General features: G+C 40.8%; 1 protein-coding gene across 1 annotated transcript; it reads right to left on the reverse strand.

Moving 5' to 3' along the window:
• On the reverse strand, window positions 1–27,043 carry HTR2A (5-hydroxytryptamine receptor 2A). Its single transcript, XM_030272518.4, has 4 exons — window positions 26,674–27,043; window positions 25,563–26,232; window positions 21,385–21,585; window positions 1–5,124 (listed from the first exon to the last, which is right to left on the reverse strand). The coding sequence occupies exons 2-4, from the start codon at window positions 25,960–25,962 to the stop codon at window positions 4,310–4,312; spliced, it is 1,416 nt and encodes a 471-aa protein (XP_030128378.4). The 5' UTR covers window positions 25,963–26,232; window positions 26,674–27,043; the 3' UTR covers window positions 1–4,309.
• Between the last annotated feature and the right edge of the window lie 302 nt (window positions 27,044–27,345).

The following is a 27,345-nucleotide window of genomic DNA, read 5'->3' on the forward strand; positions in this document are numbered from 1 at the left end:
AGCTATTTAAGACAAACCTCTAGTTTATAAAACAACTGATGGCATTTGAGTATTTTAATCTGCTTTACTAGCAGTGCGATCAGACAAAACAGTAGAGCATCAAAACACCATTTTACATTAACATTACAAAATACAACAAATTTTTTTCTGTATGTATTTACATAAGCAAACATATAGGTATTCAAAATAGAATGTATCTCACCGTCTGGCAATAATTACATAAGTACAGTGCATGGTTGACTGGATGGGATAGATACATAGGAATTTTTACCCTGAAGTGTAAAAAGGATGCACACCAGCTTAGGAGATACATGGTGAGCTTCATGTCTTTGGACATTTTTCAGATGCAGTCTTAACAGTAATAAAATGTCAATTGAAAATCTGATGCTGAAAAATTTTTTCAGATGAAGTGGTTTTTTTGGATGCAAGTATGACAGACTGACTCAGCATGCTTTTCCTGTGAAAAAGGAAAAGGGGAAGGCCCTAACCTCTGAACCAGTCTGTATGAATGTCTTCTCTTTTTTTTTTTTAACCTGAAAAATTACAAAAAGTTCCATTCCATTCTAATGCATAATGCAAACACAGTTTTCTGGAAGATGGAAATACTGCTCTGAAGCTGGTCATATTAAACTGTGGTACTCATTCCAAGCATGGGCCAAGTGCTGTAAATCCTAGTTTGAAACAGCTGAACTCTGTCATCTGTCTGCAGTAAAATGAGTCCATTAATTGCTATCTACTGATGAAAAACCCATAGCAGATTTGGCATGGTGGCCAGAACAAATTCATATCCTGAGTCTGTCATCCTCACTAAGGCAAACTGCACAAAAATCTATTAATATTTTAATGCAGGGTGGCAGAATCAGGGCTTTCTAAGCTGTAAGAAATATCCATCAAGAGCTAGAGATAGTGGTCTTTGCTGTGCATTCTTGGCCTTAAGAGGCTACTTAGGCAAAAGCTGCTGATTACTCAATAAAACCATCTATCTGAGTGCTACAAAATCAAAATGTCAGGCATCAGTTTTCCCTGCTTCTAAGCAAAAACTCGGTGTTATGTTCTCTCCAGCTGTCAATTAATGAAATGCTGTTAAGTCTCTTATGTCCAAAATAGATTTTATTTTAAAATAAGCTGGAAAAAAAAATGATTGTTCAGAATCACCTTGTAATGAAACTTCAAGCCAGTAATTGAAACCCTCTGTGATTGTAGTGAAACATTCCCTGTCAGTATTTGCAACCTGAGCAATTTCGCATTGTGAATGAGGAACAGAAAGTGAAATGAAAGAGAAACAGAGGGCTGATCTGCTCTGCCACGTCGGCAAAATGCAGGCAGTAAGTGGAGAGCATAAGCAGTGAATGTGAAATGTTCAGTAACAGTTTATCAGCTGCAAGCTGGTGAAGGAGACTGTGCAGAGCAGCAACTGGACCCTCAGGAGATTTGGGAGAAATTGAGCTCTGGAGAAGTGCAGGGTGCCATATTACATTGTACAGGATGCAGATGAGCTCTGCTCCCTTGCACAAATGGGCAATAAGATCCACCTACTGTCTGTCCTACCTACTGCTTTCATTTGCAAGGCCAGAGAAACTTTCATCAGGTCAGGCATAAATGGCAAAAAAATGTGGTGATTCCCTCCTTGGTGGAAACCTCTTTGTTTCCTTTCCCCTCACATGGAGGTTTAGAGACCTTCAGTCCCTTGTCAATATTCATTAAATGAATGCAATCTGGTTTGGTGGCAGATTTAGAGCCTCAGATCTGTTCTCAAAAAACACCTTTGCTTTTGTTACTGTCTGCTTATTCCCTGAGATACCTGTTTCCAAGGATAAATCCTCAAAACCATCACTCCAGTTGTGAAGTGGAGAGATATGGCCTGTGGGATACAAGATGAGCATTGTCCTTAGTTCAAAGTACTAGATTTAGGGTCAATATCAAATTTGACAGGAAAGAGTGGAAAGTCATTGTTCCCAGCTACTACTATGGTAGTCCTCATACTCAGCTGCACTTAGCAGATTCCCCCTGGAATGCTTTCTTTGCCACTGTGACACCCCTCACACAGTGCTGGGTAAGACCGGGATGTGTGCATAGGGAGGTAGGAGCAGCGAGTTCATTTTTGCTTCTACTGAAGCTGTTCAGTTTGACTGAGGTGATCAAATGTACCCAGAGACAGAGAGTGTATAAAGCACATGGTGAGCACAGCATTTATTCCACTTGATTTATCAGTTCATCCTAAACGACCAGTTTTGGGGGGAAACCCATGAATGTCTGCGAGGTGATAGATGACATGCATGGCATCATCACTGTGAATGGGGATACAGCATGACACTTCATCCCAGCATGGAGGCTGAGATCTGTGAGGTGAGTCAGTGGCATCATGTGCATGCAGAGCTTCTGTGTGACCAGTGCACAGTGGCTCCTACTGATCCCATGTCAGAGGAGAGGGCTCATAAAATTAGCAAATTTAGTTAAACAATATATATGACAATAAATCATTCAAATACGGATTTATTTGACTGATAAACTTTGATTTGTCAGTCAACTTTTAAGTCCTTTTCTGCCATAGATCAGTAGCTTAAGCTAAAGGCCTTCTTCTTCTAAAGACCCCCACCTGGTAGGCTAGAAAAAGGTTCACTTTCTCTCTCTGTCTCGCTCCTTCTTTGGCTTAGTGGAAATTTAATTGCTCTGTAAAAACTGAACAACTTCAATAGAAGGACAGATGAAGGCATTGAAGTTTTGCTTCTGGATGTGTAGGGACGGCTGTGCTCCAGGACAGCTTTGATGAATAGAGACAAGAGATCTCTGAAGGATGGATTCCATCCTTTCCAACATGGATGGACAGTGTTTTTTTTCCACAGAAACCGGAATACATCCTGGTTCTGATGAGATTATGGCTGCAAAATTCATGGAATGAATCAAATTATTTGATTTAAACTTTGCATGTGAGTGCAGCATTTATATTTCTCCTCTTCAGCAAAGTCCCACTGTCCTCAGTGACATTGGCTATGATGTCTTGAAAAGAGTTTCATGACTAGGCATGTCTGTCAAGCAATGTATTTTATGTTCTTTATGCAATGTATTCTGCCCTTGGATCTATGCAGGTGAAATGCAGTGTTGTTCACAGGTCCTGTTATTTTTCAAATGAGCCCCATTTGCCCATACGTATTTCATTAAGGCTAAGTCCTAGTAGTGCAATCCTCTGACCATTCCTGAGCAATCTGCCTTAACAGCAATACAGTGAAACAAGGGAAAATTAATTTTAGCAACTAACAGTTTTCTAATAATTCTGGCTTTACAAGCCCTAAACCAAAGCCAGAAGATTCTTCATAATGGTCTTTTTTAACCAAAGAGACATGATGAGAGAGAATCTGTTTTTACTGAAGATGCATGCAGATTTTCCTCTGACACTACTTAAATCAGACTTTGTTGGAATTGAACAGAGTAATGAATCTGAAAGTGGTGCTGAAATTATTTAGCAATGTTGTGCCTGGTTTTCCACTGTTCTTTCAATTCACCTTGCTGTCAACACCGGTGGGAGGGAGCAGGGAATTAAGACCAATAATTTTGAAAACATTACTATCAATTTTTTTAGCTGAACACATGAAATTTTTGAATGCAACTAAACTACAAGTCCTGAAATAAACATTACAAATGGTGGTGGAAACAGAGGATTATTCAAGTATAATTTACCTTTGCTTATTTGAAATACAGAATAAATGGCAGAAAAACCCAGGGACATTTCAGGATGGTTACTGAGGAAGAAAAAGTAGCATAGAAACAGTTAACAAAATGTCCATATAACTAATTAGCAGTTTTAATAGATTTTCTTTAATACTTTTAGATTTATTTTAAATATATATTAACAAATGAACCATCATTTTATTTGAAATTCTGTAAAGTGCTCATTCAGTTAATGATAACTCAATTGTAGCAAGACAAACTAGCCAGAGCCTACTCTGCAAGAACATCAAAGGGCAGCTTAACTTTCATTTGCAAAGAGAAAAGAAATACGTAGATTTCTTCACAGCCCATATTATAATACCAGAAATTGCATTTTTTTTCTTTAAGAAATATATCCTTTAGAATATTAAAAAAATAAGTCTAATAAAGCCTGTGCTTAAAACAGCCAACGTACTGTATGAAAAAAAATTGCACATTTGATACCCTTTCAACCCTGCTTTTCATCCACAGGATAATGTGAGGAGTATATGATGTTGTTGGAAGGTCTCTTGAACACAGCTGATTTTCCTAAGCTATCAGAGCTTCTCACAGCAGGTGGAATTTTCAGCACACACACAGTGGTTGTCATGGCAGCTGCTGACCATCACACACCACTAACCTTTTCATTCCCTGGGCCGATACTTCCCTTGGAGGGACCATCTAAACGCTGTGTTCCTATCATGACCGTTGAGTAATCCTTAGCCATCATTTTTGCCTCTTTTTTCAAACTCTTCATTTGTGCTAGCTGGAGCTGGCTGGAGTCATATGCAAGTGCTGGGATAGTGTTCACTAAAATCAGCTGGAAAGGTTTCTTCTCCTCCTTGTAGCGACACTGGATGTAGCGAGCGAAAGCAGAGCGGTAGGTTTTGTTGAACAGCGTATATACAAGTGGGTTGACAGCCGAAGAAAGGTAGCCAATCCAAACAAATATATTAAGGAGTCCTCCAATGACCTCTTCTTTGCATGACTCCTTGCAAATAACAGCCATCACATTGGTGATGAAAAATGGGCACCACATCACAACAAACAGAAAGAAGACAATGCCAAGGACCTTGGAAGCCTTCTGCTCGTTGCTGATGGATTGCATGGTTCTCCTCCCTGAAGTCCCAGTATCTCTGTTCAAGGAGCGCTGAAAGAGTTTCTCTGAGGACAGGGAACTCTGAGGGAGGAAGCTGAATGAGGCAAACTTGGTCTTAGGGCCAATGTCATTCACGCATAGCATAGCTTCCTTCTGCAGCGACTTGATAGTTAAAAAGTAGGTGACTACCATGATGGTTAGAGGGATGAAGAATGCAACAAAAGAGCCTACTAGAACAAAATTTTCATCTGCAAGTAAGCAGATGTCTTTCTTAAAAATGTCTTTCTTAAATACTTTGGAGTCGTCTTGTAGTCCAAAGACGGGTATAGGCATGGAGATACCTGAAGGTGGATGAGAGGAAGAAGAGGTTAAAAACAATAATGAAAAACACTTCCAGCCTCCAAGAAAAAACAAACAAACATCTATCTGTGTTCTACCTGTGGCTGAGGTGGTCGTAGCTATACACATTACCTCAGCCACAGGTAGAACACATTTGCTTCCTTCCAACTGTCCTATGACACCTGATAGCCAGAAAAGCATGGTTTGGATCTTGGGCCCCTTGTAATGGTCTCCACACCTCTTCCTTGGTCTTTACCACCTTGCGAAGGATTTAATGAACTACAACCAAGATGACAGTATGTATTTATTTTCTGGAGTGCCATAAGAGTGGTTTTGGACTGTTTTTAATTCGAGGATTAAAAGTGTTCTGGGCTCTAAATAGACTGGGAAATACTAATTTTAGTAGGAAAGATAATTTTTTGTCATAGGTCTAAGAGTAATCTTTCACTGTGTCTTTTCTTGCTGTAATCTCCATATAGTTAAATGCTAAATGCTAACAAAACCCAGCTTCCCATGTGGCAAGGGCCAGATGAACAACGAGAACAAATTAAGCACTGTGAGACACTGCATGAGGCAGCCTGAATTGTACTTTATCCTGCAGGACTGCAAAGTCCTTTCACTGTATTTCCATCTACTAGAGGCTGCCTCCTCTGTGTACAAGCATGCAAAATTTGTCTTTCCCTGGAGCATGCATCCTTGGCTTGTCATGAACGGCAAGACAAGGTGACAAAGTCCATTCTCCTTGGACTGCTGTGTCTGTATCAAGCCTACTCAGCCATTTCCGCAGGGAAATGCTAGAGTCTGGGTAAAATCAAACAGCTGTTGTTTCTCTAGTTGTAGGTTTTGGGGTTTTTTCAGCATTTGTCTCTTCCCTTCCAAATGGATGATGTCTCTCCAAGAGAGGCAATGTTCAGACAATGAAAGAAATTATGTGCTGCAAAGATAGCAGAATTGAAGTGAAGCAGGGGGGTGATAATGCAGCCCTGTTTGGATAAAAGCAGCAAAGATTCTGATTCCTGTGGAAAGTTAGCTTAGTCTGGGAGCTTCAGTCCTGTTTGCATTTTGGAACAGAAATCCCAGTTGCTGTACTTGGCTTATGAGAAATGAAAACATCGACTAGAGAATTTCTTATGATGTGAGGATGGTGTGCCCTACTTTGTTCAATGGATACCCAGGAGTGTCCTTATTCATTCACAGATGAGTCCTGAAAGATCTGCATTTAAATGGTATCTTCTGCTGTCTCTCTTTTTTTCCCTTCTTCCCACTCTGCTGCTTAAACTGGGAGCCTTTTAGAAGCATGGTCTGTCTCTTCATTTCACACATACCCAGTGCCCAGCATAACAGCTCCAGTCCTAGAGAAAGGCTGTGGAGTACAGGCTCAATACCAAACAATAATAATCACAGTAGTAATAATATTAGATTTTTATTCTGTTCAAGTGCTTAATTCTTTTTGTTCTTCTGGAGCTTTTACAGAGGTCTTTTTTTTTTTTTTTCTAGGAGCACTGTGGCTTATTTTGTCTCTGCAACTTTGAACAGAGTCATGGCATTGCCTCAGGCCACTTTAGAAAAGTGCTTTTCTTATCTGCCCAGGGCAGAAGCTGGTGGAGAGCCTGTGGTATTACTCTTTCTGTTTCTCCTGCTCAAGCTCTAAGTGCTTGAACTTGGGCTAGGAGAAGCCAGTGAGTGAGATGCAAACTCATGCAGTCTGTGGCAGCTCCTGAGCTGAGCTGACAGGAACCTCCAGGGTTTTTAGCTACTGGCTAAAAAGATCTGAGTCCGTCTCACTGAAAGCATGAGGCAGAGGTCACCATCAGAAACCAGACTGTACAGACATGGTGAGTAATCTGGGGTGCTGAACAACTCCAGGGAAATGAGGAATGCTTTGAAGCTAGTTTTCTTTTTTTTGGATGAGTTGAAGGGGTGCTGAAGGCATCCAGCATCTCCCAGCATCATACTCCAGCTGCACAAAGACACAGCATTACTCAGAGCAATACCACAAGTTTCCCATCTGCTTCTGCCCTGTGCTGATAACAGCAAGGCTGTTTTTTCATTTAATTCAAAGACCTTGTGTGAGCTGCAGAGATAAAATAAACAATGGTATTGACAGAGTAAAAAGATGCTTTTCATTACTACCTTATGGTTCAGCTGCATGAGGAGGCATGGGAGCAGAGGCTGCAGCACTAGGAAGAGGAAAATTTTAGCATAATTTGCATGCTTTTTCAAGTAAAGAGCCAAAGTCTGTTACAACTTCTCGCCTGAAACAAGAGGAGCAATTCCCCAACTGCTTTGTTTTGGTTTTAGCCGCTTCTTGAGATTGGCATCTAAATCCAGATTTCTGGCTTTAAGAAATGGAAATGGGCTTCACCGTGTAGCAGAAGTTCCTGCATTTCTTTGCCATTCCTTTAACAAACACGAAAGTGCTGTACCAGCAGAGCTGTAGCTAGTCATGTAAGTTTTGCTGAGTGACCATTCAAGGCATCTTTCTCCTGCAGCCAAAGGGAAGTGGCCTGTATAGAGTTTGAAAACAACAGAGATACCACACTTTGGTGGCAGAGAACACTGTAAACTGCTTTTTGTGCAACCCCAGTTCAGCTGATTCAGGGCATCCCCCCATAATGATCCTGTGCCATTCCTGCATGGAAAAAGTTAATGTCCAGCCCATTTTTCTCTTTTTATATCTCTACAGGGACTAAATTTACTCTTTTCCTCCTGAAAGGAACAGGGTTTGTTCCCCCTTGACAGTTGGCTTCTGCAGCATAAGTATGGCAAATTCCAGGAGGACACAGGGACCAAATTGAAAGGCAGTCATATTTAAACTGCCAGTAAAGGAACTTCCATGTGCAATTCACATCCACTGTTTTGATGGGATTTTTAGGAATCATCACATATGGCCAAGAATATCACCCATATGTCATGTTTGGTCAAGATCAAGTTTGTCCTGTAAACTCATAACAAAAAGTCCTAGTCTGTTGGAAAGGATGGATAAATACAATTGCCTGGCAAAAGATTTACAATAGCACAGCCAGGATGAAAACAATCCCCCCTACTGGCTGGACAATGCCCTTACCTACAGATAAGTCCAAAAGTCAAATGGACTGTTCCATCTCAACCCCCAGAATGTATGGTCCACCCCACACCTGTAGCCCTCCCCTGAAACATCAGGTGTCTGTGACCCCATTGGCCTAAGCAGCCCACCTTGAAGCCCCCTGATAAGGGGTCTCTGAGGGGCCAGACGTCCTCCAAGCAAGACCTTTCATCATCCCTAATAAACCTGATATTCTAAGAGCAGCCTTCAGAGATCCCTCGTCTCCATTCATCCAAGCCATCTTGGACTACAGCGTTCCCTACACTAGTCTAAAGTTGTATTAGCATTATTGCAACTGACTGAATTAATTCTTTAAAAGTTGAATATGAATAATCTGTTTCACCTGGATGATTCAGATGTATACTCGCTGATTTACTTGTCCTTGCTTTCCAGCTCCCTGCTCTTGGTGACTGGATGCTTAAGGAGACACAGATGGTGCCTGTGCATTCAAATGTCATAAGAAGAAAATCAGCTTCACAAGAAAGGATCATGCAGAACTACCAGGTAGGGACAAACAGGTGTTTGGGAAATTAAGCATGTGCCAACAGTAGATCTGGAGGAAACAACCTGCAAGGACTAAAACAGAACAGCTATTCTACACCCTGCCTATTCCATGCTCCCACTAGCTCAAGGTCAGTCTGGAAAAACTCTTGGTATCTCCTGAGGGCTTTTTTTATGATTTACCTTCCTTGGCTTTCAAAAGAACTAAAATGAGGCACAAGAAAGCATTCAGCACAGAATAGGAGCATCCATTCAAGCACTGAAGGTACATCACTCACTCCATTTCCAGTTGACATTCCCACTTAGAATACTCTCCCTTGTCAACAAGCCCTAAATATTATGTTCCTCTGGACAAGGTGGTTTATTTATATGGTTTGATTTATACACACATGGCTGTTTCAAACTGTGGATTTAATAAACTGCACAACAGATCCCAAAAAATGAAGATGAGTAATAAATTCTGCATGAAACCTCAAGAATTTGGGCACAGTTTCAGAATGACAAAAGGCTCTTGAAAACACCAAAGGTTAAGAAGTAAAGCAATGGCATCCTTTTTGTTCTCCTAAAAAGCCTGGTGAAATTGACAAAGGTTGATATTGTGGTACACATTGCTGGCTTCAGAGGTATACAGCAGCTATAAAACCACTTTAACTGGACAGGTAAACTGGGTTTGCAGCTGCCTTGAGCTGCTGAGACTATCAATAAATCAAAACCATAATTTACCGTGCATGTATGGTGGCACACTTGGGTTACTTGGGGTGAAGACAAGGAGGGGGAATTGAATTGATAAGGTCAAGGTTCTTTCAGCGAAGTCTCCTTTAAGCAGAAACTGTCAGTCACAAGCATATATCACCCTGCATATATCTATTTCAATTTTGTTTAATACAAATGAGCATTATTCTGTGCCTTAATAAACGTCTAAGGGTTAGGAACTACCTTTTAGAAATGTAACTACAGTTTCTCTCAAACTTTGGCACCTTTGTTCACTTTCTCATGAAAGTGAACAACAAAAACAATGAAAAACCAAAAAACTCTTTCCATCTCAGGTTTTAGCAGTCACATTGATTCAGACATACCGGGTCATGGGCCAGCTCACAGGCCACTGCACAAAGATGTGCTGTGACACTGGGGACCTCTGAAAAGATTGCTGTTTGAGAAGGCCAGTGTCTCCTTCAAGCACCTCAATGTGGCCATATTGTCTGATTTCTTTAGAAAAGCCCATGCTGGTATCTGGTGCCTGTTTGTGCTCAGAAAATATCCTCTGTTGGTACATTTACACATTCAAACAACAAACAGATGTCCATGTATAACTCACCTGCTACATTCCAAGGCATGCAATGCATACCCTAGTTTCATGCTGTATAAAAATCTCCTTGTGGCACACTGCCATTTTCAATATTTTTGACTTAATTAACTACACAAAAGAATATTTATTCCTTTGGGCTACCATGCTGCCCTGTGTGGATGTTTGCTTAAGGAACACAAGCCATAGTGAGTCGCTTGTGGCAGGGGGACCATGGATCATGTCCTCCTCTGAGTATCAAGGATGGCAATGTGTCTGGATCTTATATGAGGAGCTGGAGTTTAGCAACAGTTACTTCCACTTAAACATCTGCAGAGGAGCTGCTCAGTCTGGCTTCATGTCTCTGCTTGGCATGTGACACTCACAGTTATAGTTGGTACATCACTACATTTCATTGTTTTCATTGTCATTACAGCTTTGTTTCCCCAGACCTGCAAACACTTAGCTGCTCTCTGCATGCACCTGACAATGTTCTTCCCCCACTGGCTCCTTTCCAGTCATGACAAGCCCTTCACTGTGATAATTTTGTTGCTGCCAGAGTAGTGCCAGCCATATTTCCAATGCGTGAAGGTTGCTGATGGGTGGAAATGCAGAAGCAGAGATTTCCACCTGGGAAGAGGGGATGTTGAAAACCTCGGCGTGGATTGGGAATCACCATCTGAAGCTGCATCTAGTTAGCATGAATGTTAAAAAGCTTCCACCTTCCCTAGTCAGTGTGACAATATCCCCAAAGTCATGGGCTAGAATTTCTCCTCACATGTGAGACCAGCACAGAATTCTTCCCCGGTGGTAGGTACATATGTTGGCGGAGGCAGAAGCAGATGAGGAGCATTCTCTCACAAATCCCCATATAATACTTGTTTTCAGATGGATTTCCTCAAGAGCTAAGTGAGTCACAGTGCTGGGGGATCATCGTCTCCTTTCTGCATCCCAAGAGGCTGTACTCACAGGAATTAAATCAGAGTGGGTCCAGGCATTTTCCTTATAACTGCTGATAGACCAAATTTAGTTTTTTATTCAAGGGCACACATGGAGCTGGTTTTCTGTATCTTTTGCCGTGGAACACTTCATTTAGTCACACATGTTCTATTTGATTCAAGTGAAAGGAAAACAAATTTAACATCACATAGAGGGGGTGCCAGGTAACAGCTGGATTATTCTGTTAATTTTGAAATGGCTTTGTTCTTGACAGCTCAGAAAATCTCTAAGGAAACATATTATTTAGCCTAGCAGGAGATACATTAATTCTTTTTATGGGAAAAGTATGGTGAATGATAATTTATACCATGAATTATCTATTTCACTTTGGAAAAACAAAATCAGAGAAGTCTGTGTTTCCTAATGTTTCTCATTTATCCTTGGTCTTTGGTCCTGAAACCTATTTCTTAACAAGAACAGAGATATGTGTCTCCAAATTAATTTGTAGAACTGTGATAATAAAATAACTATTAACAGGATTAGAGGATAATTACAGGAAGGACAGTGCAAGAAATTAAGGACACGTGCCCCTTTTTGACCCAGCTGTTTAGAAACCCTGGGCTTCAGGGTGAGCTGAGTTGTGAGAGAGGAAGCCGCTGATGGAGTCGCTTTCTGCTTTGATATAATCCTCAAAATATGCACACAGCCCTATTTCCTAAAGGCAGCAAGAATACAACAGCAGGAAACAGTTTCTTTGCTTTTGGCTTTAAGTGCTTTTCCTGCCTATGCACTCCTCAAATTCTCTTTGCTAGTTATGCTGCAGGACTCGTTTATGTCTGGCTCCCCTAATTTTCTTGTTGGATTTTTCAGGCCTTCTGAGTATTTGAGGGAGCTACAACCTTTTGCCTAGCAGTTTCCAGTGAACTCTATTCCCCAATACAGTCTTTAATTTTCAACTGGGGACAATATTTTTGATTTGGACAAAGGTTTCTTCTAGGGTGTTTTTTGGCTTCTCACAGAGATCTCCGATTGAGAGAAGTTGTTATCTCTCTGTCTAAGATGGTTACCCAGTCACTAAAGGGCATATAGAAGTCGACACCTATCAAACAGCTAGAAATAAATAAAAGGAGGTGAGGAAGTAACTTGTCTGGGGGATGCTGGCTGAGTAGAGCCCAAGTTCAAGCTGGACAGCAGCTACAATTCTGCTGCCATTTGGGAGCAGGGCTTGATATGCTCCTCCAGGAGACATAGGCTAATGACAACCATATAACCCCTTCACCCATGGTGATTAGAAGTGATGAAAAGTAACTGGCCTTACAACACAGAGATTAATATTTAGTCTGAAAATTTGCAAGGGGTTCCACAGGTCTCTAGCCTATCTTTGCACAGAGGGACAATATTCTCCTCCTGCTATTTAAGGCTGCTGCTTCTGTGGCTCAGCAAAATGCAGAGCAAGTCAAATACCCTTTTTCTTTCTGCATACTCAGTGAATGTTGTTTATATTGCATTGGTGTTTTCAACCTCCTGGTAGCAACAGTTTAATTTCTACTCAGATGGAGTTAGAAATTTATGGTTGGCACTGGCCCAGGTAAATATGTTAATTTGCAAAGGAAAAGAACCTTGTGTAGGATCAACTCCAGCTACCTGTGATACCCCCTCTGTTTAGCATATGACCCTTCTGTATTCCATGCCAGATGGTCTTGCAGCATTCACTGTTCAGGTCCCTAGAAGAGCAGATTTGGGGATAATAGCGCTTTGAGAAGAAGGAAATACCATACCTTTTTTACAGGATCTTCCTAGATTAGTTGTTATCAGTTTGTCTTTTTAGCTATGAAGCTTCTAAAGGATCCTTGGAGCTAATTTATTATGTGCTATACATGCTACATACGCAGTAATGCTTAAAAAATACTTGTATCAGCAAGAAGCTAGAAATTATGGAAAGATCTTAGATATTCCACTACCATAAGCAAATAATGTGATGCCTCCTAGAGCAGTCTAAGTGACAAGATCCCCTGATCGTCCAGTTTTTATATCTCTGTCTTTTAATTATTACATGGTATGATTTGTTGAATGCTGATAATTACTTAACTCTGCCCTAGTCTTCCACTGAACTGCATAGAGATTTCTGTTAGTATCTCAGAGATTTCTTCAGCAATGCTGCTTGGCCTCATTGAGTATTTTAAAAGGACACTGAATGTAGCTAACAGATAGATTTTTTAATTATTATTATTATTTTTTTACAATAATTTCACACTCCATCTGAAGGGCACAGATAAGAAAAACCATAATTCTTCTGTATTTTCTAGACCTCTGATCATGTCCCAGTTGTTTCTCCATGCCTCCTTTTGTGGTTGCTTGCAGAAGCAGCTCAATAAATAAATTGTCAGCTTCTTACTAGTTATACAAGGAGACTGCAGCAGTGTGGACAGTTATTGGGATAGATGTCCTGATGTGATGGACAATTTGGAAGGAAAACCAAAATGAGAAGCAGCTTAGAGACCTGCACAGGTCTGAAGATAAGTCAGGATCCTGTGCTTTATGTTTTACTGTCCACCCTGCAGCTAATGCCCTTCACCCTGACTGAACTCTGTTAGACCAGCCAATGCCCTGGTCCCATTTACAAGATAACAGGGTTAAAGAAGAGAGAAAAAGGGAGCATAACTGAAGGGATTGTATCTGCCCCTATTTCCACCGTCTACTAGTGTCTGTGTGGGTGCTACAGTACGATCCCTAGGCTCCTCTTTCTGTAAAATGTTACAAAGCACCTTGAAAATGAACAATAAATACATGAACTGTCTTTGCAACAAGAAATACAGGAGTGACTTCCTCATGTCCAGCAGTAGTACGCAAGGCAGGGCTGGATTTAACTGGGCAACTTTCAATCTAAAACTTCTGAGTATTTCTGTGCTTGTGAGGGGAAATTTACACTGCTCACTCAGTGCATCTTGGACCAAAAATCACACAAGTTTTCTCTCAAGATGCTCACAGTTCAGCTCAGCCTATGATCCTAGTAGTGGTCAATTTGACATTTCAAAACTCAGATCAAATACAAAAATTCGTAACAAGGGCTATGTTCTGCCAAAAGGAAATAAATCTTCCCAGTGGGTGTGATTTATTTCCAACATTGAATTGAATACTGTGAAATACACAGATTCCAATTTTGATCAGGCAGAAAAGAAAGCCTTTATCACAATGCTACAGCCTGCTTTCAGGACATCACAGGAGCTCAACAAGCTATTTTCCATCAATGACCCTGGGGACATCATAGGAAAAATCACCCGACAGGTGTTTCTAAATTTGTCTCATGTAATTAGGAATATGTTGTTGCAGTTCTGACAAAACTCTTGACTTTTATTAGCTTGGCTTCTGCTTAGAAGTGATGCCAGCGGCACAGGCCAGGTAATGTGTGGGGAAAGTTAATTGAAGCCTGAGTGTTCAGTAGTTTGCAATGTTCCTGCTGGTAAAGATAAATATAATCCTTTAAAGAATTCCGTGATACATGAACCTTTCTTAATGTCATAAAACACAACATCTGGCTTAAGCCAAATATAATAAATAAAGGAACTTGTGAAATTCTTCTGTATAATTTTAAAATTAATTAAATTTCCTCTGTTCTTGACATTTTCTTTTATGCAACACTATGCTACTTGTGCTAATGTGCAGCACCATTTTTAATTTAGTAAGTGATTAAATGCAGTCACAGTGTACAGACAACAGAATTTATGAATTCCAACATAACTCCTTGTACCTTATTCTTTTGTTATCATTTGTGTTGCATGTGGTATTTTCTATGCAAAAATTCAGCTCCTCTGACTAGAGATGCTGACTATTTTCTTAAAATATTCAATTAACTCTAATATACCCTACAAAGAGAGACTGGCTGATTATAGGCCATATTGGCACCTACCAATTTATTAATTCAAAAAACCCTCATAACAGGACAGGCCTGATGGTCCAGATGAACTTTATGCTTCTTTGCTGGTAGCTTCAAGAGGAGGAAGAACAGAGTCTTCAAAATAAAGTATTTTTTTTAAAAAAAGACAAGTAGTTCTTCCATCAGCACCTTGACTAAGCAGGCTCTTTTCTATTTCTAAAAACACAGCTCTACGGTTTATAACTTGCCTTTAAAATAAAACCAAAGCTGAAAGAAATGCCACACAATACCGTTATGATCACCCCTCATTCCTTTTCTCACCTGAAAGGCAGATTGCTTCTTGCAAAAGGACTGCTCACAAAATGAGTCTGTGCCTTTTTCATAGGCAAAATCCTTCATCTCATCCTGATGTAATTACCCAAAGAACATGGTAAATATACACATAATAATTATTCTTCTGATGATACATATTTACTGGTATAATATATTCTCCCCTATCCGGATGAATGCTTTGGTTTGCAAATGTGTCCCTATGGACGCATGCCTGTGTCTTATATCTTTGTGTTTCCAAATTTGGAGAATTTAGAAAGCAGTTCAATCATTAGCATTCCTTTAAATATTTTTTTTCCATAAAGAAAAGTAAAATGTTAGTAATACCTCCTTGTCAGATGAACAAACATATACAAATTCAAAAATATAAGTCTTTTAAACTGTCACAGTTATGGGAGGGAGATATGTGTGGTAATCTGATGGTTTGGTGGATGTGTTCACTCCTCTGGGAAGAACAAATCAAGCAAAGGATTCTGTTACATGGGAAATATGGGGATAATTTACATCAAAGTAAATAGGATAGTTATGTGTCTTTCTCAGAACTATCTTAAGTAATGCCTCATGATCAGAATACATGTGCCAGTCAACTCAGAAATGTGCATCACAGCACTGAATGTTCCTTTTCCATGGAACTGAACATTACCTTCCCCCAGACAATGCACATGAAGGCTTGTTCTCATTACTTGTCACTACTGTAGGAGTCATTAGTATGGCGATGAACTTTCTACTGACGTATTGTTGCTGACTACTGAGCCTCATACATTGTTTCTGTGAAGATATACAATGAAGATTCTATTTCTGAGATGGTTCTGAAGCTCTAATACTTTATTAATGAAATTTCATGCCAACACCCTTCATTATAATTAACACAAATCTCTCTGTATGTTGTGCAACAGTTTTTTTCAACTTCATTTTATTTTTATGGCATCATCTACATCCACAAATCACAAAGGTGCCAGGGTTGCCCAAACATAAAACCTACAATGTTTGCCCTTGAGATCCTGCAGGTGGAGTGAGCAAACAGTGTTTTCACTCTCTGAGAGATGGTTTCATGAGTATGGTAAAAAATAAAAGAAATGTGCCCTAGGGAAATGACAGTGTAGTGGATATTTTAAGTTTAGCTCTAGCACTTCCAAATTTAGGTGGTAAGCTTTAGATCTATATTGCCAGAGTACAGTTCAGTGTGTAATTATTTGCAATTTTATATATTTTGGCAGTATATTCCCTGTTTTAACAAATTATCTTTTCCTATGCCAAGGCATCCATAAATTAAGACTTGATTGAAATGGCAAATTATGTCACCTGGAAGAAACGGATGTGTAGTAGATTCAGGACAGGGACTCCCAGCCTGCAGTTTATTAGCTGTTTCTGCCTTTGAAACCTGTAAAGGGATTTTCAACTGAAAGCTGTCCTTGACAGAAAGACGACTGAGCCTAGGGAGGCCAAAGCTGTCAACAAAACACAATCCAGAGGCACCGGTGCTTGAACTCCCCCAATTCCTGGCCCTTCAAACGCTGCAAGGCAGCAAGAAGCCATGCAGAGAAATTGCAGGCTGCCTGTGAAGGAGGTGTAAGCCTCTGTATCAGCATAGAATGTCACACTGCCAAATTAGCTGGGGACTCAGTTGCACTGGGTTTGCTTTGTACACCTGGAGCTAACTTCACCCTTCACTTTGGAGAAAGTTGCTTCACATGCTACATTATTTCTCATTTTTGAATCCTCAAAAGCAATGTCAAAATTTTAGAATTATGTGGTGGGAGGTATTTTACCAGCTTCATCCAGATCCATGTTGGGCTTTTTTTTCTGCATGAAAAGTACTGAATAAATCTAAGTTGTTGCTGACTGGGGAGTGCAGAGACTGCCTGAAGGCAGTGAACAGATGTGTAGGCTGAGTGAGAAATGATAAGAGAAAACTCAGCTTAGAGTGCTTGGGCTTCATCAGACTTCACATTACTTAGACCATTAACAGAGGAATAGAGAGAAATAAGAACTGAGGAATGTTATATATGAGGGCTTAACATTCATGCCTGTAATTCTTTTATGTCACCCTTTCAAGGAGGGGATGATGCACTGCTGGCCTCTTGCAGAGCAATGCTTTTTTTTTTTTTTTTTTTCGTTAGGCCCATTTAGGATTCAAGATACTTTACATGTATTTTTCAGTATAGGCTCTATTTACAATTCTATAGATTTTAGTTCTATCTAAAATTCTACTTTTTTTTCCAGCAGCGGGAAATCCTTTGGCTTTTTACACCTGTTCTCAATAATGACCTCTGTGCTTTAAAACAAATGGAATCATTTTTAGGGTTTAATGAGCATTTGCCTTCAACAGCTACAAATAATCTAATCACCTAACCACTGTGCATACTGGATGATTTAAGAATTAAAGACACAATTAGAATCTGTTACAGTAATTAGAATCTATTTTAAACCAATTGCCTGTGGCATTACATGCTCTAGTGAAACAAAGGCTTCTGGCTAAATGCTCTTCTTCCACTAAATGCAAAAGCAAATGTTACCACAATTTACTTTTTTTAAACTGATAAAATCAAGATTTCAGAAGCCAAGTAAATTAAACTATCTGTGCTTTTTTCTGCTGTTTTTTACATGCTTCATATGTCACTGAGGCCAATGGAAGGAAGATCACTGATTGCCTTTGGTTAAAATTTACTGAATATATTTGTGTATTTAGCAGATAAAAGGAAAATTACAAATCTATTGAACAAAAGTGTAATTAATTGGGTACACTAGAAGCTATAATCTAGATGAGTTGGGTTCAGGCCTGACAAATCAGCTAGAAGTATTTGCAGGAGTCAGCGAGCAGGTGGATAAGGGTAACCCAGTTGATATAATGTTCCTGGACTTCCAGAAATCCCTGGCAATACTTTCTGTCAAAGGCTGTTTGTGAAAGTAAATCCTAATGGCAATAGAAGAAAGATCCTCTTTTAGAAAAAGAATGGGCTGAAAAACAAGTGGTAGGATTAAATGGTTTGTTTCCATATTGAGAGTGGTAGAAGGCAGCATCTGACAGCCCTGTATATTCATCAGTGCTGTTCAGTTCAGCCTGAGCTGTTTGCATGGTCAGTGGAACTGATTAAATGTGCTGCCCACACACAACTGTTCGCTGTTTCCCCCCTCTTCCTCCCCTAGAAGGAACTTCTGCACAGGGGAACATCTTTCTCTTGCTTTTTACCCTCCATCTCATACTTCACGAGAGTTTACAGGTCACCAGCTGAACTGCAAACTGTAGTAATATAGGGAAGTCAAAGGGTATCTATCTTAGGCTGGAGAGCAAAACCTTGGATCTGAATCTGTAAGTGAGATTGTACCTACACAGGTGCTGTGGAGGGTGTGTTGTGCCCAACACCAGCTCTGCCTGTGCCAGGTATCATAGAATGGTTTGGGTTAGAAAGAACCTTCAAAATAACCTCATTTCAACTCCCCTGCCACAGCTAGTGGCACCTTACACTTGACCAGGTTGCTCAGAGCCCCATCCAACCTGGCCTTGAGCACTTCTAGGGATGGAGTATCCACAGCTTTTCTGGGCAATCTATGCCAGTGTCTCACCATTCTCACCTCACTCATCCCAGTGAGAATTCTCAACCATAGCTGTGTGAAAATGCCAAGAGTTAAATCACTTATACCCCTGTCACTCTAAGTAGCACTGAGAGCCTGGAGACTAGTAAATGATACATGGAGCACCTCTGTGTTCAGAAAGCATTTCTTGTTAGTAAGTGATACAGAAAGCACCTTCAGAAACCCATTTCCTACATATTCTTAGCTGGATGGTGGCAGATCAGGAGGATAAGGGTTGATGACTGACTGACAGCAGGTTGCATGGGTGATCTGGGATCTATCAAGATTCCTTACAATACTGGCATTTCTCTTTATTCTGTTAATATAGCAATATGGCACAGTGCAAACTCAGTCCAGCCTGGAAGTGACTGGCTCATCAGTTTCCTATAGCTTCTTCCTATGTGTTTACTCTCTTACCTGTCCTCTGGAGCACGTCCCATTTGCCATGGCTTGTTGCCAGGCTGGAAACCAACCAGTCTTCCTTCAGCTGGTCCCCCTTGCTTCCATGAGACTAGAAACCAGGTAAGCAGCACTTCACTCCTGCCCACCTGAGTGTGCTTGCCTACATTAACTTGTACCTATTTAACCTTCTCAGTGTTTTGGTGACATGAAATGTGTGAATGAGGTGGAGTTAACCTATTACCCTTCCTATTTTCCTGACATCCACTGTTCCTTTACACATGTCCTTATCCAGCTGCAGTAAAGCAGGATTCTGTCCTCTTCACTCACGCCACACTTGAACGGTTTCCAATAAAGTAAGGAGTTGTATTTTTCAGAGTTATATAAATAGGGACCACATTGGTATCACTTGCCATAATAATAACAAGTAACATCTGTGACTCATCTCATCACTGTTAGGAGACAGTTTCTCCAGAGAGCAGAAAAGGTGTTTTTACAATGGATGTTACGAGTTATTACTGCAAAGAAAAGACATAACTTTTGAAACAAAATATCATGCTATCAAAGAAATAAACCCTCCTCCCACAGCACATAAACTATGTTCTAATAGGGCTAAAATAATACCTTTTTTCTAGATTCCTTTTAATAGTGAGCTAATTCAAGTACTCTGTCAGTAAGCCCCCGTCTGAGAAAATATACTGAGCAAAGTGGACCACTGGCTTGCCCCTGGAATAGTCATTCTGATCATTCCATGAATTTGTGTTTTAAAAGGACAGTAATTTCACACACAGTAAGCACAAGGCACCACACACAAGTGCAGACACAGTATGCACAATTTTAAGGAATGCTTAACTTATTTATGCTATATATAGAGAAATGCATTGAAAATACTTGCACTTAGCAGTTTCAAAAACTGGAAAAGCTGGACAGAGTAGGTAATATGTTTTCAACTGAATTTAAAAAATGTGACTCTAGAAGAGACAAGATATGATTAATTTAATCTAAATGAAGACATGTACATCTGAGTTGCTATAGGCTTCCTTTATAGTTGAGAACTAGGTATTTTTAGGGTGGAGTTCACCTGGTCTGTGATAGACATCTACATCTGATCAGTTGAATGCACCCCAGAGCTAGATGCTGTTGAACCTCACCAAGTCGTGGAAAATGCAGGACTGTCCTCCTGCATTTCTCTCCTGTGGGAGAGAAGACTCCCACAATTTCTTGCTGTGCAGTATAAGATACAGCTATTTTAAATCCTAACTGCTTTTTCTCAGACTGTGGGCCAGGATCAAGAGGGAGGTCAGGAGACAATTTTGAGTGCCAGGCTGGCAACATGTTAGGCATCATCTCCTTTCCCTCCTCTGGGAAAAGTGGTAAGGGATCACTGTTACCACTTGAAATAATTTGTATTAGCTAGGGAAGGAGCTAATTTCCTTTGATTGCTGACAGTTCACATCTCTTCCAGGATGAAAGAGTGAATTTTTCCTGCCTCTGAATAAGTGAGCTGACAATGCTTAAGGGTCTACAAGCACTGAAAGGGAACTGTGTTTTCAAAGAACCTCCACTCCAGCTGTGTGAGGATATTCCTAATGGCATCGGACACCAAACTCTTCCAACTCCAGTGACATAAGACTGCCCTGGAAATGCTGCCACCAGGGGAATAAAAGGTCAGTGCTCCCCTGCCTAGTTTTGAGGTTCTGGGTTTTGCCAGTGCAAAAAGAGATTTGTGTACTAGATCATTCAGAACACCTATTTTGGACTGTAACCCTGAACTGTCCTCTGGAGAGGCTCCTCACTCTCACTGTACACAGTATCTGTTGTCTCCTAAATAGGATGCATAAATTCCCCACCACATACACCAAGAAAGGCAGAGAAGATCTGCCCATGAGAAAAATCTCTAAGCAAATTACCCAAATAAGAAATTTGGAACAACTGACTTGCATGTAACAAGGCATATATATATTACATATATACTTTTTTCAGTTGATATATTTTTTTCTTTTCAGGTGTTTAGGTAATGATGATTCATCAATATGGGAAATCAACATATTTTTAAACAACTTGAATGCGGTCATGCTATCACTGCTGTATATGCTTTTAGTGCTGTTCAGTTCTCCTCCATTTCCCATTGTTGTTGGTTTCCATTGCATAATTACTACATAGAAGTGGAAAGCAAAATACTGCAGTCAAAGAATGAAGTTTTAGACTGCAGTATATACATCAAATCCTCTCAGAAGCTGGAAATCTGCAATTACATGCTGAAATGTTGCCTCACTTACCAACTGATATGGTCCAAACAGCAATTATTTTGGCAAAAGCCTTAGTTCTGGAGTTGAAGCGGCTGTGGTGGATGGGGTTCCGGATGGCAATGTAGCGATCCAGGGAGATGGCACAGAGGTGCATGATGGATGCTGTGGAGAAGAGCACATCCAAGTAGATCCAAATGGCACAGAGCTTTCTAGGTAGAGGCCACTCGTATCCTGCACAAGAGAAAGTTGGCATCAGCTAAAGATGTGGCATGTATCTCTCGTGACATGTGTCTTAGTGCATATATCCTTCTAAGAGGATAGTAGTAAGTACTAAGTAGTAGTAAGTGATACATTTAGAAGCTGCCTGACACTGTTTTAAGAGAATATTTTCATTTATTTGCAGCCTTCTAACTGTAGCTTTTGGGGTTAACTCTGCTTTTTTCCCAGGATACAGGCAGCATATGTTTTTTCTTTTTAATTCTATTTGCATAATGCTAGTGCTTGGTACTGTGATTAAACATTTTTGGCAGCAAATCTATGAAAAGAGAAGCAATTTTGTCATTGTAAAACTGCAAATTCTCAATTTTGCTTTAGGACTTTTTATCCATGTAATTACTGCATTATTAACACCTGCTGATATGCAAAGCTGCCTTAATTCTGAAAGTAAAACTTCGGACTTAATGGAAGCTGAAGAAGAAAAATTATTTTGTTGCATACCAGTGATATTTATCTCACCCTGTCTTTAGGCCTCTACCACATACCTAAATAAGGATATTTCCTCTGTCAATGAATATTGATAGGCTCCTCCAGGGAAAGCAATCCAAAGCAGATGCATTAGTGTTTACCAATATCCAACCTACAGCTTCTTTGCTGCAAATTAAACCCTTACTTTTTCCTTGTTTTTTCCACTACCTATGAAGATTAATTGATTACTTTTCTTTCTCAAAGCTGTTGGGAGATTGCTATCACGGCTTGCCTAGTTTTGTGTTTATTTTTTTGTCTTCCAGTCTAAGAAAAGCCTAGTACTTTATCTTTTTCTTACAGATCATGCTTTTAGAACTTTTTTCCTTTTTCTTTTTCAGCCCCAAAATGCATTTAATTTATCTGCATTTTGTATATCATTCAGTGACTAAAACAGGACTTGGTACTCTTGCAAAGGCCTCTTAACTGCTAAGTGAAATGAAAGAGTTTTCATGGATCTTGAAGGGAATGTCTTTCCTTTTACAACCTGGAATGTTAAGTGTCTTTTGTATGAAAATATCATGCTAGTGAAGCAGATTTAGCTAATGATACATTTTGACAGCCAGATCTTGTTCAGCATTCTTGAAGGCCGGACAAATTTCACCAGCAGAAGCTGGTTTGCTTCTTCACCTTTGCACTTATCCTCACTGAATGTTGTTTGTTGGTTTCAGAGTTTCTCTTCAGGGGTCCAGATTCTTGTTGATGATTCTCATCCCGTCCCTCTGAGTGCTTGTAACCTCTCCCAGCTTGGTGCTTTTGGAAAGCTGCATAAGCTTTCACTCCACACACTATACATGTTGTTCAGAGCAGTACTGAGCAGACCCTGGCTAAGCAGAGCCCTGCAGGACCCCCATTCAAAATGCCTTCTATTCCTGCAGGGAACCACTAATAACTCTCCTTGCAGCAAGTTTTGCAGTTATCTTGTAGTGATTTAATTCAGAGCATATTACCCAAGCTGCCCATGATAGCGTGGCATGGGGCAATGCCAGAGTTCATATTGTGAGACTGTGTAAGTATTTTGGGGACTGCCTGTGTCCTTTGGAGATACAGTACAAGATTTGCAACAGCAGGAATGGAAGGAGAGGTGGAAGAGGTAGGTCTGTGCGTAATTACATTTAGTCTCAGTGGGTACTGAGACCTGTTTCTTGGTGTTCTCGGGTTGCTGTAATACAGGCTGACCCTGACAAGCCATAGAGCATTTATGGATGTATTTTATCATGTTTTCTGGTCTTATGTTGGGAAATCTGGTCCCTGGAGTGTGTTATGTGATGGCTGGCTTTCAGGGGCATGACTTCCCAGTAGCATCTCTCTGTCAGGCCAGGCAAATTTACACAGGGAAAACCATCGAAGTATTTTTACACTTGACAACATACATCTTCTCTTGCTTCAGTGACCTTTGGGAACACATTTGTCATATCCTTCTAGACTTCTTGTCTTTGCAATAAACCAGGATGGGACAGTCATTAAACAGCATCTCCCAGATAAAATTCCTTAGAGACTACAGATTCAAGAAAGTATATGAGAGGAGAAAACTCTGGATGCAATAAGGTGCCCCCTTAGTAAGGGTGTAGATAACATCCTCCAGGAAGTTTTCTGCTCTGTAGTTACTTCCACCTTGGCAGGACTTACTAAGTGCTGCCTTTTCCAGCAGAGTCTGGGGCTGCTGTGTGGATGGAGAACCCTGCACAGCCCAAAGGGTGCAGACTGGCACAGGCACGTTGCTGGTATGCCAGGGCACCCAAACCAGAATTGCTCACAGTAGCTCTAAACCCCGCAAGAAAATCATCTCTGAGCAAAGCAATCACCATAGCCCTTCCAGGGGCTGCAGAAGGGGTAGTGGAGCACTCTTGCTCCACAGCCTTGGAGGTGTCCCAGCAGGGCAGATGTGTGCAAAGGCCTCCAGTTTGAGCTCAAGACTCAGCATGGGTGATGTGGCTGAAGTTGAGCAGCTGCGGCCAAGGAAATGCTCCTGTGGAAGGGGAGGTTTCCCTCCATGCCATCACTGATCATCCTGGAGGAGGATGGTGCACCACACCAAGATGGTTCTCCTGGTACCAGCGGGTGCCACCAAATGATGTTTCACCCCAAGTTCAGCTGCTTCCATTCCTGGTCTAGCAAGGGAAGAAGCAGGGAGAGGAGGCAAAGCCGAGGCAGCCGCTCCCCGGTGCCTCCGGGCCCGCGGCCCCCGTGTCCCGGGAGCGCGGGGCGGGCGGCGCGGGCTCCGCCGGGACCGGGCTGCGCTTCCCGGCGGGCGGGAGCGGCACCCAGCGCCGCACGCCCACATCCCTCCCGGCGCACGGCGTTCGGCCGTCTCTTCCCTCGGCAGCGGAGCCTGGCCAGCAGGAGTCCCTGTTGCTTGTCGCAGGGAATCACGCAGCACTTAAATCTCGCTCATCGGACAATTCCTGTTTCACGCTGTTTCTCCCGCCAAGGATAATAGCACACTGATGCGGCACATCGCGGTGTTGCACCGTGACTGATGCCAAATGCAGTTTGCAAATGCTGCTGCGGGCTATCTCTGTAGAGATACTGAAAGTGGAAAATAAACTTCCAACTTTCTGGATTAAATCTCCTTTAAGCACAGGCTTACGTTTGGACCTTAAGTCCCAAAGTAGTGAAGTAATAGAACAATCTCACTCTCCTGACAATGTCTAGCTTCTCTTTGAACTGCAGCAATTCAGTAGCATTAGAAGGCTCATTTCTGAAGTTTAGGGACGGTCACAGCCTGACAAAATTATTGCTGAACACAAAGGGTGCTGCTTGTTCTGGCGTGAGCTGTGCTGCAAATGATTTTGGTGAAAATGAGAAGAAAGTTGTGCTATTAATCACCTGCAAGGCCATGAACTGTGAGTCATTATTAACTTAAATAACTTCTCTTAAGAAATTATAGTTCTGCATTTGTAAATGTTACTAATGCCCATCCATTTCTTAGCTCCTGCAATATTTATTTCAGCATTTGCTAGTAAATAGATCGTCTAAGTGGGGTATTGGTGATAAGAGAATTATTTACATTTGTATTACTTCATTAAAATAATTGAGAGGGCTGCCTACTTTGAATCTAAAAGTAGTCATTACTGTTTCAGTGCATATTTGCAGAGCAAAGTAACTGGCAGGACCCTTCATTCTCATTGGGAACATGAAAATTATGAGCCAGGGAAAAAATCTGAAAGCAATAGAAAGAACAAAGCATCTTCATATACACTTTGAGACAATTCATCTGACAACTGAGTAATAAACTGATGTTATGGACTGTGTTTAAAATGCCTGTAGCTGGAAATATAAACTAGGAAAAGATTCAAGTACTTCACCTGTTCCACCCATTAACCAGTAACATATATTTCAATTTATATGGAGTGATAACAATTTTCTGTGGTAAGAGAATGAAATCATAATGAAAACAAGATGTTATTGCATGCAATGTTTAAGGCTTATCAATACATGCAGTAGGTTACCCAGCTGATACTCACCATACAGTATGGTTAACATGGACACAGGCATGACAAGGAAACCCAGCAGCATATCAGCTATTGCAAGTGACATTAGAAAATAGTTAGTGGCATTCTGTAGTTTTTTCTCCAGTGAAACAGCCATGATGACAAGAATGTTTCCAGCAATGGTTAAAACAATCACTATCACTGTCAGCAAAGCCGGCCAGTTTTTCTGTGAAGGGCAGCATGGTGGGCTTGTGTTACTTTCGCATGAAAGGTTGGTTAAGTTGTCAGAGTTCACAGTCAAGTTGCAGAGATGTGATATATTAATTTCTCCAGCTCCATAGACATTTCTGTAGAATCTTCTCTCATTATTTATTTGTATGAAGGAGTTTGCAGTTGGGTTCACAGAGCTCACTCCATCACAAAGAATATCCATTGCTAAGTCCAAAACCACAGAGATAAATTGTGAAAAACGGGAAATTATCACCCTTTGTCACCATTGGGTATTATATTCCTCAGCTCTCCATGTCAGAAGTTGAGGGAGCACAATCTCTTGTCGACTGTATTTTTGCCACTAGTGCAATGTAGAAAAACATACCAGAATTACTCCAAAAGCTGAAATGTTTTGTTTTCAGTTCCATAGGAAGTCCAGTGTCGGCATATATTGAAAATCCAGCTGGATAGTAAAACTGGGCTGTAGGAGAGGCTTCAGAGAGCAAAAATGTTGGAGAAATAAAAGACATAAAACTTTTGCAACCACTAGGACTCCCCTCTGGAGCTACATCTTATTGCTATTGGTAACTGTTATCACACAATTTTAAACACAGCAGTATTAAAATATCTTGCCATATTAAACAGCAAAGCTCTTGATTCTCTATCAAGAAACTTGATTAATGATTCCATCCAACATCTTTCTCTTGAAATAATTAAATATGCTTTTATTTATAGTGCAGCTTCCATAATATGGCTGATAGTCTCTGTCTTCTGTTGTATTTCAGAATCATTTTCAGCCTTGTATCAGAGACTACACATTCTGCTTCATGCTGATTTTTGTAGCTAATTGTACCTTTTGGCCCAGCATGGCTTCAGAATGGAAATTAAACAACTAGATACTGTTATAAAAGAATACAATTTAAGGAAGACTTACATTGCACTTCAGAGCCCACTTTCAAAATGCGAATAAATGCACTTGGCACCCTGGTTCACAATATTCTTCGCTGTGTTTAGCCAGTTCCGTGTCTTTTTTTCTTCAGCCTCCTCCACAACAGTGCTGTTTCAAATAGTTTTTTGACTTCTAAACTGCACACTTGAGTGAAGCCAGTTCCTGTGCTGCGAGGCTTGCTCTTTTCTTCTGAGAGATAGGCTGCTCGCCGGCTCTTTCCTTGTGCATTTCCCCGCCCCAGGGCAAGCTATATTTAAAGTAATAATAATATCAGAGCCCTTCTTGAAGTGACACAAAAGAAAGCGCGCACACACACTCACGAGAAAGCAGCCTGCACGGAGGAATTACTGCTTGCAACAGGAATGGAATTTCTCCCTTGCTGCCTTGTTCGGATTGTCAGACCTCCCACTCTCTGGATGTCAGAAACTGTAAGGTAGCGACAGCAGAGGAGGGCAGGGGAGGGCAGAGCAGAGAGGGTCTTTTTGGTAAGCCAACAGCTTTTTCAGTGCTTATTTTAGAGGTTCTCTGCTTGGGGGCTTTTTCAAAACATGCTTTCAATTTGCAGCGGATGCCTCACAAACAGCTGCATGCAATTACGGGGATTTACAGGATGCAGGCTTGAGAGAGACAAAATCTAAGGCTTGCGATGGTAGATAC

The sequence above is a fragment of the Taeniopygia guttata genome, chromosome 1 (genome assembly GCF_048771995.1).
Source record: "Taeniopygia guttata chromosome 1, bTaeGut7.mat, whole genome shotgun sequence".
Classification (NCBI taxonomy): domain Eukaryota; kingdom Metazoa; phylum Chordata; class Aves; order Passeriformes; family Estrildidae; genus Taeniopygia; species Taeniopygia guttata.